The sequence below is a fragment of the Catharus ustulatus genome, chromosome 5 (assembly GCF_009819885.2).
Source record: "Catharus ustulatus isolate bCatUst1 chromosome 5, bCatUst1.pri.v2, whole genome shotgun sequence".
Lineage (NCBI taxonomy): Eukaryota > Metazoa > Chordata > Aves > Passeriformes > Turdidae > Catharus > Catharus ustulatus.
In genome coordinates, this window is record NC_046225.1 from 1,151,269 (window position 1) to 1,166,846 (window position 15,578).

The 15,578-nt window shown below is 48.2% G+C and overlaps 2 protein-coding genes and 1 long non-coding RNA gene across 3 annotated transcripts; 1 reads left to right on the plus strand and 2 right to left on the minus strand.

The window, feature by feature from the left end:
- Positions 1-161: 161 nt before the first annotated feature.
- Positions 162-5,651, minus strand: LOC116996743. Its single transcript, XR_004418014.1, has 3 exons — positions 5,475-5,651; positions 1,119-1,236; positions 162-241 (listed from the first exon to the last, which is right to left on the minus strand). It is a non-coding gene; the product is annotated as an uncharacterized LOC116996743 (long non-coding RNA).
- Positions 2,958-4,632, minus strand: UTP3 (UTP3 small subunit processome component). The gene has a single exon (XM_033060697.2). The coding sequence runs from the start codon at positions 4,607-4,609 to the stop codon at positions 3,020-3,022; it is 1,590 nt and encodes a 529-aa protein (XP_032916588.1). The 5' UTR covers positions 4,610-4,632; the 3' UTR covers positions 2,958-3,019.
- A 2,142-nt stretch (positions 5,652-7,793) lies between the features above and the next one.
- Positions 7,794-13,121, plus strand: JCHAIN (joining chain of multimeric IgA and IgM). The gene is made up of 4 exons (XM_033060698.1): positions 7,794-7,898; positions 10,415-10,550; positions 11,371-11,451; positions 12,101-13,121. The coding sequence occupies exons 1-4, from the start codon at positions 7,835-7,837 to the stop codon at positions 12,300-12,302; spliced, it is 483 nt and encodes a 160-aa protein (XP_032916589.1). The 5' UTR covers positions 7,794-7,834; the 3' UTR covers positions 12,303-13,121.
- Positions 13,122-15,578: the final 2,457 nt, after the last annotated feature.

Genomic DNA, 15,578 nt, shown 5'->3' on the forward strand with positions numbered 1-15,578 from the left:
GAAGCGCCGCGGCCGCCCCAGCCCCAGCCCCAGCCCCAGCCCCAGCGCCAGCGCCAGCCCCAGCGCCCGCCCCCGGGCTCCCCCCGCCCCGCCGGGAGCACGGCCGGGCAGCACGGCCCCAGGGCCGCCACCCTCCCGTGCTGCAGCGCTCTCACCCGGGAAGCGAAGCCAGGGCACCAGCTCCTGCCTCCCCTCGCCTTTCCCCGGCGTGGGAGCTCATGGACAGCAACGCTTGGAGATCCTGGGACAAAAGGGGATAAAGTCCGAGTATATTCTTTTGTATTAAACCTGCCAAATGCAGCGTCCTACTGGGGATTTCACTTGGGAGATGCTTTCAGGAGACAAGGCAATTAATGTGGACTGTGGTGTTGTCAGCAGGCAGGAAGCACATAAATCCACCAGGTTTTAAAGAACACCCTGCCTTCCGTGCACTTGGGTTAAGCTGAAACACGCTGCTGCTTTCTTTTTAAATCTCACATTAAAATTGCAAAAGCAAAGCTGTAAAGGCTACTGATTTCTGGAGACTGATTTTCCAGCGCTGCCCCAAGTCGTGCAACATGTTGCAACTAATTGAACAGATGCTTTAATCCACTTTACAAATCTCACAGCTGAATGTTTGAATTTCTACGTGCTAACAAGAGTAAAACAATGCCCAGACTGTGTGTGATGGAATATTATGGAACACAGCTAGGAAAACCCACACAGCAAGGAAAACCTTGAAAAATCTAAGGCAGCAGCAGATGTATTTCCATGTGGGTTATTCAAGATATTTTCCCTGCCCTGTATAAATAGAAATTTGAGGTTGTGATGCAGAAAGCATTGTCCCCATGTCTGGCACTGTGTTTTTCTGCCCAAGCTACCAAAGGCAGCCAGGCTGACTCTGGATGCTCATCACTCCCCAGGGAGTTTGTCTTCCAGGTGCAGAGAGCTAAGAGACTAGCTCACACCTCGGAGCTTTGTACACTTGGCTATGTCAGTTTAAATATGAATAATTTCTGTGCAGGTGTGGGCAGGACTGACTTTGGATCACTGTGCTCCAAGTGACCCAGGGCAGGCACTTGCACTGCTGTGAGGGTGACAGAGGTGAGCCAAAGCTGTTACCTGAGGGGAGTCCCCACCTGCCTGAGGTGCTGCTGAGGCTGCCAGTCCTCTCCAAGCAGGAGCCTGGCATGGACAAGTGCCATCTCATGGCAGAAGCATTTCTTGGCAGTGCCAGCACCTTCTCCAGAAGCAGTGCTGGAAAAGGGAAAAAGCAGCATTAACCAGGACTTTGATCCACCCCTTTTTCCTGATCACCTGTGGTCCTTGCTTGATTTCATATGTCCATTTCCAAAGGGATTTTCAAAACCTGTTCACCAGCAGGAATTTCCGTGCAGCACAAAACATTACTCCAAGTATTTCTTAGAGACACTGTACAGCCCCCCTCCCACAGCACTAATAATCACAGCATTCCCATGATTAGCCCTACATAAAAAGCATAGGGGAGTCATGTTCATGGCTTGGTCCAGTCTCTGAACTAATCCAGTGGATATAATGCCTGGTTAATCTCCATTAACCCGGGAGCTGTGCTGTGCCATCTGCCGGCAGGCAGGGCGGGGCCGCTGACACGCCTTCACCTAATCCCAGACTTTCTGGGGAATGTGTCTGGAATGGCACACCAATTGGTTATTTCCCTTATTTACCGCTCAGATAGCAGTGAACAGAACTGTGATTGCAGCTGCTCGGAGCTTTCCAAGGAAGCACAAAGCCCGGTCCATCAGAGACCATCAGCCCTTCATTTTTTGCATCAAGTGTGCAAGGTACAGGGGCAGGTTCTGCAGTAATGAGATCAGGCAGCATCTCTGCTGGCTGTTTTCCACACCACACGTGATGCTGTTACACAAGACCATCCCTCCCCAGAAAAAGCACCTAAGCTGCTTTTTTGCCCAGCATTTTACCCCTTACTGACCTCTTGGCAGAGCCTCTGGAGCACAGCTCTGCATTATCAGTGGCAGGCTCCAATCATGATCCCAGTGGGGAGTTAAAGGTGGGAAAATTCTACTTCCCTCCTCAGCAAGGCTGGGATCCTTCTCCGTGGGAAGAAGGAGCAACCAACACTGTTGCTCATAGTTAGGGCAGGTAAGTACAGCTCTAAGGAGATCTGTACAAGTCCAGTTTTTGTTAAATGTCATAAAAAATATCACTCATTCCTCTTTCACAGCCAGATCAGAACTGACCGCTCAGAGTCAGCTCCTGGCAAGCATTTCAGTGTGGGTTAAAATGCATTTAGCCACCAAAAGGCATGGAAGTAATCACAGCACCCTCAAAGTTTACCTGCCCACTGAAGACCTCACACCTCACCCATCTGTAAGTGGTTCTGCAGCAATGCTGCTTTAGTCCTGTAACAGCAGACAACACTTGACATTTTTCATAAGGGAAGTTAATATGTTTATCACATGTATGGTTATAAAATCCAGACAAATCCTTGCTTTGCTTCTCGCTGAATTCAGGAAGGGAAACAGTATTTCAGACCACATAGGACTAAGTAATTTAAAACTTAAATTTAAGAGCTAACAAAGGTATTAATAACAATAAAAATTAACTACTATTAACCATCTCTCTGGAGCTCAACACAGGAACAGGACAGACCAGAACAAGACATCAAAACAGAGCAGGTGGGTGACAGCTGCTGAACCCCTTGCTGAACCCATCCTCAAGAGCTCCATCCACCCAATCCCATCTTCCCATCAGTGCCATTTAATTCCCTTTGCCTGATACACTCCTTGCAGTCTCTCAAGGCTTCCTGCTTAGGGAAACAGGACAGCACCACAACAGAGGGAAACACTTTTGGACATGGGCAAGGTGTGGAAAGGGCCCTGTGCCACTCAGAGATGGCACCTTAGAGAAAGCACACGCTGAAAAACAAAAACCAAACACCACCCCAGCCCCAGTTTCCTTAAGAACAAACCCCACAACACTGCGTATAAAACTTTTATTGGATTCAGCACTGCTGCTCGCAGCTCCTACAAAACGAGAACTGTCACTTGAGCTTCCTGCTTTTCTTAACCCCGGCCCGGATGCCGGACAGCTCCCCGGCGTATCTGTGCAGCTCCCGCCGCACCTCGCGCACCTGGCCCTTGCGGCGGATCTTGGCTCTCCGGAATTTCTCCCGATGCTTGACCCGGGGGTTGCGATCGATCTTCCTCCTTTTGGGCGTGAGGCCTTTGTTCTTGATCATCTGATAGGTCACCCCTCTCTTTTTACTGGGATCCTCTTCTTCTGACACCGCCGCTTCTTCAGGCACATCTTTGTCTCCAGTCCTCTTCCTCTTGAGCGCCAGCTTCTCCTCCATCATCTTGTAGTACTTCAGGGCAGCCTCCTCATCCAGCTCCGACTCATCCGACGATTCAGCAGCAGCAGCAGCGTGGCCATTAACAGGCACAGAGGCACGTTTGGGCTTGTTTTTCTTGCCATCCATGGCGTCAAACACTGAGAACTTGTTTTTCTTCCGCAGCTTCTCCTCCTTCTTGTCGTAGTAGTTCCTGAGAAGCATGCGGACCTGTGGGGAAAGCCTCTGGTCTATAACGGCGAGGTCATTGATGATGTTTCTGTAGGCCACCAGCCTTTCAATGACAGGGTGACTGTGGACTGGCATCCTCTTGGACTTCAAAACCAGATAGAAACTGATATTGGCACAGTAGTTCAGGTACAGATGATACTTGGTCTGCAAATATCGGCTGCCCTTCCCCTCGGGGATAGTGCCATCTCTGACCATTTGCAGCAGCGGGTGCAACTCATCCTTGATCTCCATGAGCTTCACCTCAAAGTCCTCCATCAGCTGCAGGAGCTCTGGGGACTCCTGCTTCAGCAGCTTCAGCTGCTCCTTCTTGGAAAGGGCCTGCAGATCCTTATCAATTTTCTGCCCCTTGCTGTCGTGGGTTTTCTGCTGCTCAGCCACGTAGCCCTGGATCATATCCAGACCATAATCGTCCTCCCCCAAATCCTTCACCAACCGTCTCTGGATGACTTGAGCCTCCTGCTCCTCTTCCTCCTCCTCAGCATCGATTTCTTGCTGGCTGCGCTTGCCCTTGGCCTGGGCATCACTCCCATAGTCCGTGTCATAGTAGAGCTGCTTGCGCTGGCCCCAGGAGAGCTCGTGGGGCAGCTTGGCTTCTGGATGGCGCTCCTCCAAGTCGCTTTCCATGGACATGTCCCCCTCTTCATCCTCAACATCATTCTCATCTTTCTCACCTTCTTCCTCTTCTCCATCCTCAAAATCATTTTCATCTTCCTCACCTTCCTCCTCTTCTCCATCCTCATCCTCCTCTGCGCTGTACTCCACAAAGGGATTCCGGTCCTGTATCTCGTCATCTTCCTCCTCCTCCTCGCTGTCCTCGGGCAGCTGCAGACCCAGCACCTCCTCCTCCTCCTCTTCCTCGCTCTCACCCGCCTCGTCTCCGCTGTCCAGGGCTGCCATCACGGCGCGGAACTGCTGCTCGTGGAAGCGCTCCACATCGTCCGCCAGCTCCTCGGGGCCGGCGCGGCCGTCGGGCACGGCGGGGTCATCGGGCTCGGGGGGCTCGGCGGGCTCGGCCCGCGGCCGCAGCACCGTGCCGCGCCGGGTCCGCATGGCTGCACCGCCAACACCGCCCAGCCTCCAACACTGCTCCTCCCCTTCCGCCGCGTCCCTTCCGCCGGCCACAGCCTTCCCTTCCTTCCTTCCTTCCTGCGGGAGGGCACGGCCCGGCTGCGGTGATCCCGCCCCGGGACAGGGCACGGGGAGGAGCCCGTTCTGCCGGGAGGCTCCGCCACGTGGAATCAGAGAAAAAGACTTTTGGTTCCTCCTCAGGGCTTTTGTTCCTCTGCAAGTCCAGCCGCTACAGCTGCTGTCTGTGCGGTCATCTTGCAGCAGCGAGGAAGAAAAACCAGCTGGGAAACACAGCTGTGCCCGTGTGAGCAAAACCTGGTACTCGGTTCCCTATGTCCAGATCCAACTCGGAGAGAAGCCAAGGATTTGCCAAGCTCCCTGGACACCTCCGAGGTTTAGATACGAGCTCTGCCGAGCCTTTCCCGTCACGGAATCGCACTTTGACAGGGATACAGCTTTCAATGCAGCGTGTATTTCCTCCCCTCTGCATTGCCATGCTGTGTTATGCGGGTCTGTCAGAGTACCAGCCCAGCCTCCCACCCTTCCCAAGGGAAAAGCACATGAATTCTGAGCCACAGGGAAGCAGTGTCCTTTTCTGAGCTGCAGGCAACCCTGCTGCAGGAACAGAGTAATTAGTCCAAGCTGAGAAACCCAGAGCCTGATAAATGAGGCATGCCCAGGTCCCAACAAGAGCATCTCTGCATACAAGTGCAGGGGCTTTTTTCTCACCACAGAACAGGTGCAGGTGTATTTATAAATGCTCCCATCCACCTTTTTGTGGAAAAAAAACAGGTCAAGCAGATATTCAAATTAGCTGAAACAGAATGGGATGCACAGCTTTACTTACTTTTTGGTGATTCATGTGGATTCTGATCAATCTGATGGCAAACAGGTCTCAGTTTCGGCTTTGTGTCACACTCAGCCTCCTCACATGGTCAAAACTTGCTTGCACAAAGACAGTTTTTGCCTCAGACTGCTTTTCCAAATCCATCCCTGCCAGTTTTCAGCCATCACCTCCCTGGATACAGGCCTGTAGAAGAAAGGGCAACAAGAATAACTTGGGTCTGGAGACACAGCACCCATTACATTTGCTGGCTGTACCTCGGTGGAAATCCTCATTGATACTTGGCCACTAAGTACAGCTGTCCTGGGGGACAAGGAGCAGCCTCAATCCTGCTGCCTTGTTGTGTGAATCCATGCAGACACATCTGCAGCCAGTTCCTGCCAGGTTCAAATTACTGGTAACTTTTGTAGCTGTGACTTACACAAACCCAGGCCTTTCTCATGTCCCTGATCTTGGTAGTTTCCTCTTTAAGTGTTCTAATTTTTTTCAAGTCTGCCCTTAGAAAAATTAGTATACTAGCTACCACTTGGACTGTCTTGGATTTAAGGGGAATTAACATGTCTCCCAATGGGAGTCCAGCTCCCCACGCAGCCCACTGTCAAATGCCTGCTTGCCCAGATAAAATTTCAGAAGCCATCCAGTAAAACAGGAGTAATCCATAAAAATAACAGTCCATAACATAAACCTTCCTCTCAAGAGCTTGTGCTGTAGCTAGAAATCCCCAGAGCTGCAGGTGGCTGAAGGGACTGAAAATAGCTCTGGTATCATCATATGCAGACCAAGGGACTGTACAAACATGTGTAGATTTAGCAACCGAAATCCAGATATGCTGAGTGCCAGCAACCAGGGAAAACCACCAAGGTGAACAGAAACACACAGATATGATGCTGCTCAGTCTCTGCCTTGACAATTGAAAATCTTCTCCTTGCACCTTCCCAGTGCCATGTTTTTGATAGGAAAAACAGATCAGAGCCAAGCTCCCTTGCATGTTCTCTATCCTGGTGCTGGCATCCTCCCTTCTTGTGTAATTCTAGAAAAGTTCTTACAAAAAAGGACGACCAAAACATTTTAATCTACTTTAGACAGACATCCCTACCAGCACTGGTGAGCCAGGCTTATTTTTTACCTCCTGCCAAAAATGGGGCACAGGGAACATCTTACCCCTGTCTAGAGAGAGGGCTGCCTGGGGTGGGGAAAGGAAACAACCCCACATTTTTTCTCTGCTACAAGAACAAGGTTTGTAAAGAGCTGTGGAAGAGCCCAGTGTAAGGAGCTGGCTGTGAGCCATCATCCCCCCCAAGTCCCACGCTCCCCTTGCACATGAGCACTGCTGATGTAACCTGAAAGCTCATTGCATCATGCAGCTGCAGGGTGAGGGGTCTGGGCTTGGGGGAAAAGCTCAGGGCACACAGCCAGGGCCTTGGAACAGTTCTGGGCTTAGGGACCCAGCCAGCAGAGTCTGGAGAAAGGGACACATCCTGCAAGGTGACAGGAACCAGGATGCCTGGCAGCATTGCCAAAAGAGTTAAGCCTCTTGAAGAATCCTGGCAAGAGCAACCAGGCTCTTGCTAAGCTTGGGTTTCCCTTAACAAGTGGAATTTTCTGTGCAGCACGCATGCAAATGCTACAAAAACAGCTCTGGCCATTATAAGCTACATTTGCTGTTCAGAAGTTATACAAATGATCCCAAATCTGGGAGGGGAAAAAAAAAAAGCCAGGCCCTCTCCAGTACCACCCTCCTTGATGAAAAGTCTGCATGCCCAACACCTCAGGGTTTGACTCATAAGCCACAAATCCCATGGAGTCAGCCCCTTTTCCATTCACAAGAAGATGAATTCAATGCAGTGGCAGAGCTGCAGTGGCTGTACCTCTTTCACCCCTGCTCTGTCACCCTTCCTGCTTTGACTGCAGGCTCTCTGGGGGCAGGTCCAGCCCTTAACTCAGGTTTGCACACAACTGCTCCCAACAGGATTTTGATTTTGAGCCCTGAAGTAGTTTTTTAATAGGACTCAAGGGATTTTAAAGTCTGATTTCTCAAAATTGGGAGCCAGAGCTGTGACTCTTGGACTTTATTCTCTTCCAACAGCCCTGATGGCAATGTCCCCTCAGGGCTGGGGAGGTTTTGCACATCCCTGTACTCAGGAGCTCTGTTGGTGAAGAACAGAAAAAAGCACAGTACAAGTGCAACCTCCTGCTCCCCTCCGAAAGCCAGAGCTCTTGGTGCATTAACACACCTGGTTTCAGTCCCCAGCCACATTTTCCAGTATTGGCTGGGCTGTTTATTTTAGGAAACCAATTTGCACACACCCTTATAGGCAGAGTCAGGCTCTCCACTCACATTCTTCAAAAGAAGGGAAGGCAAGATGAAGAGCTCTTTGTTGCTGTGTGGTGCCTTGGCCGTCTCCTTGGGGGTCATCCTTGTGGCAGGTAGGTGAGCAATGAAGGGATGGAAAACTGGGATTAAGACATCAATGGCAGGTTTTGTGCAATTTACCCTGAATTACTCTAACAGAGGTCAAACCTCAAAGCCTGCTCAAGCAGCCGTGCTTCAGTGGTGCTTGGACACCTCAGGCTGTTTCTGCATCAGAGCAGTGTGGTTTTAATTGCTGCCTGCAGGATAAAGTGATGACTAGCTCCAGATTTAAGACTTGATAATTAGCCATTTTCTATCAGGTTTCTGAAGCAATAAACTGCAGTCCTAGAGAGTTTACCTGCTCTAGATTCCATCTGAGCCTGTCCTCCCAGCACACCCTGAGTGTGGGGCTCAGGTCCCTAGCCAGTCTGAATCCTTCCTGCTGCACATGGTGGATCTGGTCTCTAGGATTGGATCGGTGCTCAGGGATAACCACCCCAAAGGCACTGACAGCTGCAGCCCTGCATTTCCTGCAGCTTTTGGAAGGGGCATCTCACTGCTTACCCCAGGCAATTCTCTTGGGATTCACAGTGTATCAAAGGACAGTGCAATACTGGAAGGTGAGAAATTTTGTCCAACACACAGCCACCTAAGTATTGGGGAGGGAGAGAAGAGCTTAGTGCAGTAACTCGGGCACCAGGAAATCCGACCTGGGGACATTGAGAACAGCATTAGCAAGTTTTGCATTTAAAAACCTTCTCCCCAGGGGATTTCACTGGGTGACGCATGGAGATACTGCAGATGAAATCACATTTTTTAGCATTGTAATCTTAAATGAAAAATTGATGGAGCACCAGGAACTTTTTAACAGTGAAGCCAAGAGCCTAACATAAAGAATTAAATCAGGGCAGTATTTTTAGAGCAGTCAGAAAAAGCTGCATATGCATAAGAGTGAGTTAATCTAATTTTAGAATTAAAGCCTGCTCTGCAAGGGTTTGGGACAACCCAAAAGCCAATAGGATCTGACTTGAACGTTGGCTTTGGATGAAGGGTTTGGAAAGAACTGCACACAATGTTATGTGGAATGCAGCACAGACAGCAGAGGAAGAGTTGTGTGATGGACAAAAAGACAGAGCCAAAACAGAGGCCAAGACAAGGAGCCAGGGACTAGAGAGGCTTTTCTGGAAGGCTTCTCCATCAGAGGGAATGGCTCATGGGGAAGGATGAGCTGGCAGAGAAGAAGCTTGGAAGGTGATTTCCTTCCCAAGCTAGGAACTCCATAGAGAATCTTATCCAGCTGCTGCCAAAGGCCACAGAGACAGGTCCACTCTAGGGTCACTGAGGCATCATTTCACACAGTACTGGTACCTTTTTTACAGTTACTGTGCCTGTAACAATCTCGGAAAAGTTGCAATAGAAGCAGCTGAGATTAGGATATTATAAGGGAAGGAAGGACCAAAGCTTTTAAATCCAAGTAACTCCAAAATCCTTTACAGATATGATTAACCCAGCTTTTTTCAGCCTGTTTCTTCCTTTATTCTGTGATTAAACCAAGGGACAAGCAGAGCAGGCAAGTCCCCAGAACTGAGATCCATCTGAGCCCAAAGCAAACTGTCTCCATATGACAAAAATCAATGGGTCTGGAACTTCTAAGCAGGCTGAAGGTGCTGTAGCAAGGATGATGCTGCACAGTGATGGGTCTGAACCTGATTTCAGCAGACATACATTTAGAAATACAGAGGGATGTAAAAACAACACATAAAAGCACGGCTGGCTTGTTATGGGTGCAGAGACCTGAGGGTCTGGGGTGGGGAAGACAAAGCAGCAAAGAAGGAGCTATTTCAAGTCCATCTGCTTGCAGCCAGGCAGCATTGCACAACCTCAGCAGCACCCAGGAGCCTCTGAGTGCCACCTGGCATGTTCTAGCCCGCTTTGACTGAGTTTCATATCGAGTAGCATGCTAGAAGCAGCTGTTTGGAGAGGTAAACCAGGACTGGAGTTTTTCCACTGCAAACCACAACCATCACCAGGGCCACCTGCCTTTCCCTGCCACGTCAGGGGGCTCCTCCTTGCTGGGCCAACCTGTGCTTTTGGCAGCTGTTCCCCCAGGAACCTGAAGGGCAAGACACCACTCAGGAAAACGGACACATCTGCCTCACTGGCAAGGTCAGGGACATTTATTTAGAGATCAGATCCAAACTGGGGTTTGGACTGCTGGAGTAGCCCTTGTGCATGACAGAGGAAATGCATAACCAATTCCTAGTAAAAGAGCACTTCAGTGACCGGGTGTGGGCTGGGACTTTCTTCCCTTTTTACCAGCAATCCCTGCATGTTTGTCCCTCACCAGCCAGTGCCCAGGTTCCTAATCTTGTCCTTGCCAGTCCCACCACCCCCACACACAGCAGCACACTGAGCTGAGTGTACTGACAGCTGAACTCATCTTTGCTAACAGACTCACTTGTTCCTGCAGCCTTAATCCATCCAGTGCCATAGTGGTGCATTCCTGGCATTTTCATCCCTTGGCTACCTGCTAGAGCAGCTTTCAAGGATTCTGTTCTTGATTCTGGGATTGCCTATCCTGTGTTGGCAGGTTATCCACTGAGCCCCAAAGATGAGGAGTACGTGCTGGTCAATAATAAGTGTCAGTGTGTAACAGTGACCTCCAAGTTTGTCCCCTCCAAAGAAAATCCTGATGAAGAAATCCTGGTGAGAAACATCCGCATCATGTAAGTGGCAGCCAAGAATTTCTGAGATGGTGAGCAGGAGATGCAGTGTTTTACCAGTTTTCTTGGTATTGTTTCTTTTGTCCCAGCACTGATGAAGTGAACAGCTTGTCACGTGGGCTGCTTTCTGTGGTATCCTGAGTATTTCATTTTGCTAAGTGCTTTTCTGCCTCACATGAGCCTCTCTGGTGTTTGTTCCTTCAGATACAAAAAGGATCTCCATGTTTGAGGCAGATCAGTACTAATTGAACAAAATAGGCTGGGGAAGTAGATAATGATCTGTCAAAAGCTGATCTAACTGAAACCAGATTGGGGCCATGACACTGGATTGATTTCCAGATCTGCCAGAAAGCCTGGGAAAACAGTTAATGCGTAAACTGTCTCCCATGAGACAGAGCCCAGCTCAAGACTTGGTCCTGCCCTCTCCACTCACACAAACCTAACAGAACTGAGTGTGTCTCTGGGAAACAAGGACCAGCTTCAGGCCCAGAGCTGCAGGAGCACTGTAGAGCTCATGACAGAATAACCACCAATTAAACATCCCTGTCCATCAGCCTCAAGCATCTGCTAGCTCAGAGCTGAGCAGAAATTAACTCAGCCCTGTCAGCTTGCAAGTGGCACTTACATCTATTGCTGCAGGGCTCTTGGGGAGGGCTGTTGCCTCTGAGGGGACAGAGGATCAACGTCTCCTGTTCCTGGGATTTGATTCAGAGAAGGGTCAGAATGAAAATAACCTGAAGATGAGAGTTCAGAATTGCTCATGACAGAGCAGACTGTTCAATAAGCAGTTTTCTTGAGAGTGACTCTCTTCCCACCTTTGCAGAGTCCCCCTGCAGGCTCGGGAGAACATCTCCGACCCCTTGTCCCCACTCAGGACCACTTTTGTCTATCGCATGAGTGATCTGTAAGTACCTTTATTTCCTAACTTCACTTCCCAAGACTTAACCCCAAGACTCAAGCAGCTCTAAAAGATGTTTGAGAGCCAGTTGTTCCCTTGGAACACCTAGGAAGGGCACAGCACTCTCCTGGCTCTATGTGCAGATGAGCAATAAAGATTTGGGGTTGAACTGATGCCTGGCAAGGCTGACCTGGATCAGAGACCAGGCAGAGCAAAAGGAATAAAACCTGCATTTATTGAAAGGATGCACCTTCAGCAGTGCAAGAGCCTGGCTAGGGCTACACCCAAAATCAAATCCCAGATGGATCCCACTCATGAGTTTTTACACTTTTCTAAGTTTTGGTTCACCTACATCTTGGGGTCAATTGTCCAACCACAGCTCCAGGCCATGAAGTCTCAGACCCTTGGCTTGCCCCCTTCCCTTTGTCGTTGTTTCTGCTTTTTGGGTAATGGGTGACCTTGATTCCCTAGCTAGGAAGGGATTGTGAAGACAACTTACTAACACCTAACGTGAAGTTTCAGAGTTACACATCAAGCAGCAGAGAACCTGAAAAATACAAAAGCTAAAACCCAAGGCATCATTTCTCCCCCAAGGCATCACAGCAGGGCATCTTTTCATCTAACTCCTCCCACTTGTATTTTCCATCTCTTCCAGCTGCAGAAACTGCGAACCCGCAGAAGTTGAGCTGGGTGGGGTGATCCACCAGGTGCAGCAGGGCAACTCGTGCGAGGAGCCGCAGACGTGCTACACCTACGACAGGAACCAGTGCTACACGTCCCCCGTGCCGCTGCTGTACCACGGCCAGGTGCAGCACGCCCCGGCCGCGCTCACTCCCGCCTCCTGCTTCGCCGAGTAGCTGGGCTCTGCTGGGAGCAGCATCCCTGTTCCTATCCACAGGTGTTAGAGCACCTGGATGCCAGCACCCCCAGTGACCCAACCTGTCTCTGCCCATCTGCAGCCTCCCACCCGTGCCATCTCCCAGGAGCAGCTCCTGGCTGTCCATGTCCCTTCTGGTGTCCCTGGCAGGTACCTGCAATGCCATGCTGTGTCTCAGAGCACAGAGACCAGATCCCCAGCAGATCTAAGGCAGTCCCTCCCCTGCAGTCCAGCAGACTACCCTGATTTCCAGCCCTGGGGAAGCTGTCCTTTGCAGTCTCCTGCGTGTGTCCCCCCAGCAGGAGTGTCTGTGTCCTTCCCTCCCTGAGCAATCTGAAGTGACCTCTGTACAACCTTTGATGATATTAGCAGCATTTATGCCCTTACAAGAGAGTTGTTCCAGCACTTGGACATCTGCAAGCTTCCAGCAAGTTCTGAGATACAGAGATCAAAAGATGCCACTACCCTGAAGTGTTTTGCAAAGTTGCCAAGCCCTCAGCTGTGCCAGGAATACTCAGCTCTTCTGGGAGATGTTCACTTCCCCTACTGCTTCACTGATACTGCTGCCTTCTTCCACCCCTGCTCCTGGTTCAAGTGGTGAAAAGAAAAAATCAAATTGGCTCAAATTTGTTTGCTTGTTCCTCACCCTGCATTTAAAGCCTAAAAAATTCTATGAACACAATATAAACTGCTAGAGCAGGACCCTAGTTCAGAACTGGAATAATGAAACAGCAAAAACCTTGTTCCCACAATTGTAGTTTTGTTAGTGAAACATTCAATAAACTTTTTTTCTGCATCAGTTTGTGTATTCTATTGCAATTCAATAAGAAGGCATAAAAAGAAGCCAAACCTATAATCATATTCTTCTGTCTTTCACAGTTAATCAAACTCTCCCTAAATAACTTCTTATATTTACAGGCAAAGTGTCCCAAAATACCAGAATAGAAATATTTCCATGCACTTGCAGAACCTCTGACAGATTGAGGCTGAACTGTTTTATCATTTTAGGATCAGCTCTGCATCACTGAGCTGCTTTGATTCCCAGTCAGTGCAGGATCAGAGTCTCAGAATCCAAACACTACTTACATTAACTCTTGAAACTGCAATCCACACATCAGAGGTTTTCATCACCCCTGAATAAAATACTTTTAGGGCAGGTGATCTGGGAGATATTCTTTCATGTGTAAGGTGTCTATCATAAAGAAAAGAAATCTTATGGGTCATATTTTGAAGAGCAAAGGTATAAGAAAGGATTGACACAAATTATTCTGATGTTATATCAGAGTTATGAAAACCAAACTTGTAACAATACCATTTCCCCCCCTCCTCCATGCAAAAATAAGGCAATTCAAAGAGATGCAAAGAGCCTCCTGGCAGCCTAAGTATTGCAGAGGGCATGTATAACTCACCAAAATTTGTCTCAAAGACAGTTTCATATTCCAGATGCTGGTGTCTCCCAGTCTCAGAATGCTGTGATGTTACAAGCTATTAGGTCACAGCTATGAAATAAAGCTTGAGAAGGAGAAATTACAGTTATTTTCCATGTCACCTCTTTAATCCTCATAAATAAAAGGTATTAATTCAAAACCAGTATTTTGGGGGTGCTCAAGCTGCCTTTAGGAAGCCAGTTTGTCATTTCAAGCAAACCTTTGCTCCCCAGTTACTACAACACACCTGCTGGGTTAGACCTTTAAATAATGGTTTGCAACTATTCCTCCCCTCAGAGGAAGGAACAAGGGGATGGCACAGCCAGCAAGGCTGAGGCTGAAGAGCCTCTGGCTCCACACAAACACCTCACAGCAGCACCATCAGCTGCACTGCTCTCCCCCTGGAGCTGCCAGTGACTGTGCACTTCTCAATCCATTCCAGGAACATCCCTCTGCTCCCTTGAGCAAAACAACTCCTGTGTCTCAGGCCTGCACATCATTTATGAGTCATGACCCAGAAATATATATTCCTGCTGGACTTAGAGACTTTTTTTTTAAAGAAAAGAGCATTGACCCTGTTCTCAATTACAAAATTACAAGTAATAAGTCCAGGAAGACAAATCCCCTACAGCCATTAAGGGCCAGGAATTGACGTGGGATTTAAATGAAATGTTGGCAATCAAATACATGCTCAAGAAAAACCTTCCAGACATTGTAAAAACTCCAACTCTATGGCTCTTAATGGGATAAAAATTTATGATCTGTAGATTACAACAAGAGCAAAAGAGAGCCCAGAGCTGCCCATCTGTGCATTCTGTGCAATTCTACCCCATCCATGAACTCTGCAGCCCCAGTTACTGCTGAAGTGATTGAACAAATATAGAAATACAGTGCACAGAAACACCTTAGTGCCCTCATAGCAACTGTAGTGACAGCTTGTTCTTTTTCTCAGTTTCTAATAGAGCCTAATTTACCTTAAGAACAAAACCCAACCTTTCAGGATTGTTGGTTCCCTATTTTGCTTCTTTTAAAGCATGTTTAACCCATGTATCAACCATGCAACAGAAGGAAAACCTTCTAATACACTATTATAGAAAGTCCCTACAATAGGCAATAATTCCATACTAGAAAGTAATTAATTAAAAATGAAGGAAAAACTCAAAACTTGTCCTTTATAATCCAAACAACAGATATACCTAAATGTCTAAAAAAAAAAAAATGCAGCTCTTCTTGGGTTCTTAAATGAAATGCAAAAAAATCTGTCAATTTTTTATCCTCAGAAAATAAAATTTAAAGCTTAGTAAACACACATACATGTAAAAAAATGCAAGCATAAAACCTTACCTTTTAATCCATACTACAACCACCAGTACTTCTTAGGAATTCCTTACTTAACACATTAGTTAAGCAAATACACATAAAAAGCTCTACTTAGCTCCCAAAGAAACACAACAAGTCAAACTGTCAGGTTCAGCCCAACTGTTAGCAATTAGGCTCACTAACACAAACCCACCCTCCCCACACCAGAAACAGCTGGTCCTTCCCAGGTGAATGTAAGCAATCCTTGCCCAACTTGTAATGGAAATCAAAGTCAGTGTGCGGGGAGGAAACAGGCTTTGGGTATAAATGCTCCAGGGCCCAAGTTACTTCTCAAGGAAATAATAAAGGTAGTGATAAGGTGATTTTTGGTGTGTTTGTTTTTTTTTTGGTTGTGAGTCAGATGAATTATGAAGGGTAATTTTATAAATCCCTTCAGTACAGAAGTTAGAGGTTAGTTTGTATAGGGATCTAAGTAAGTAAAAGTTTTGATGAAAGCCCATAGAGTTGGA

Excerpts from the sequence above, each read along its gene's own strand:
- UTP3 (XM_033060697.2), bottom strand. The coding sequence starts at position 4,609 with ATGCGGACCCGGCGCGGCACGGTGCTGCGGCCGCGGGCCGAGCCCGCC.
- JCHAIN (XM_033060698.1), top strand. The coding sequence starts at position 7,835 with ATGAAGAGCTCTTTGTTGCTGTGTGGTGCCTTGGCCGTCTCCTTGGGG. Across the intron at positions 7,899-10,414 it reads GGGGGTCATCCTTGTGGCAG|GTTATCCACTGAGCCCCAAA; the intron begins GTAGGTGAGCAA and ends CTGTGTTGGCAG. Across the intron at positions 11,452-12,100 it reads GTCTATCGCATGAGTGATCT|CTGCAGAAACTGCGAACCCG; the intron begins GTAAGTACCTTT and ends CATCTCTTCCAG.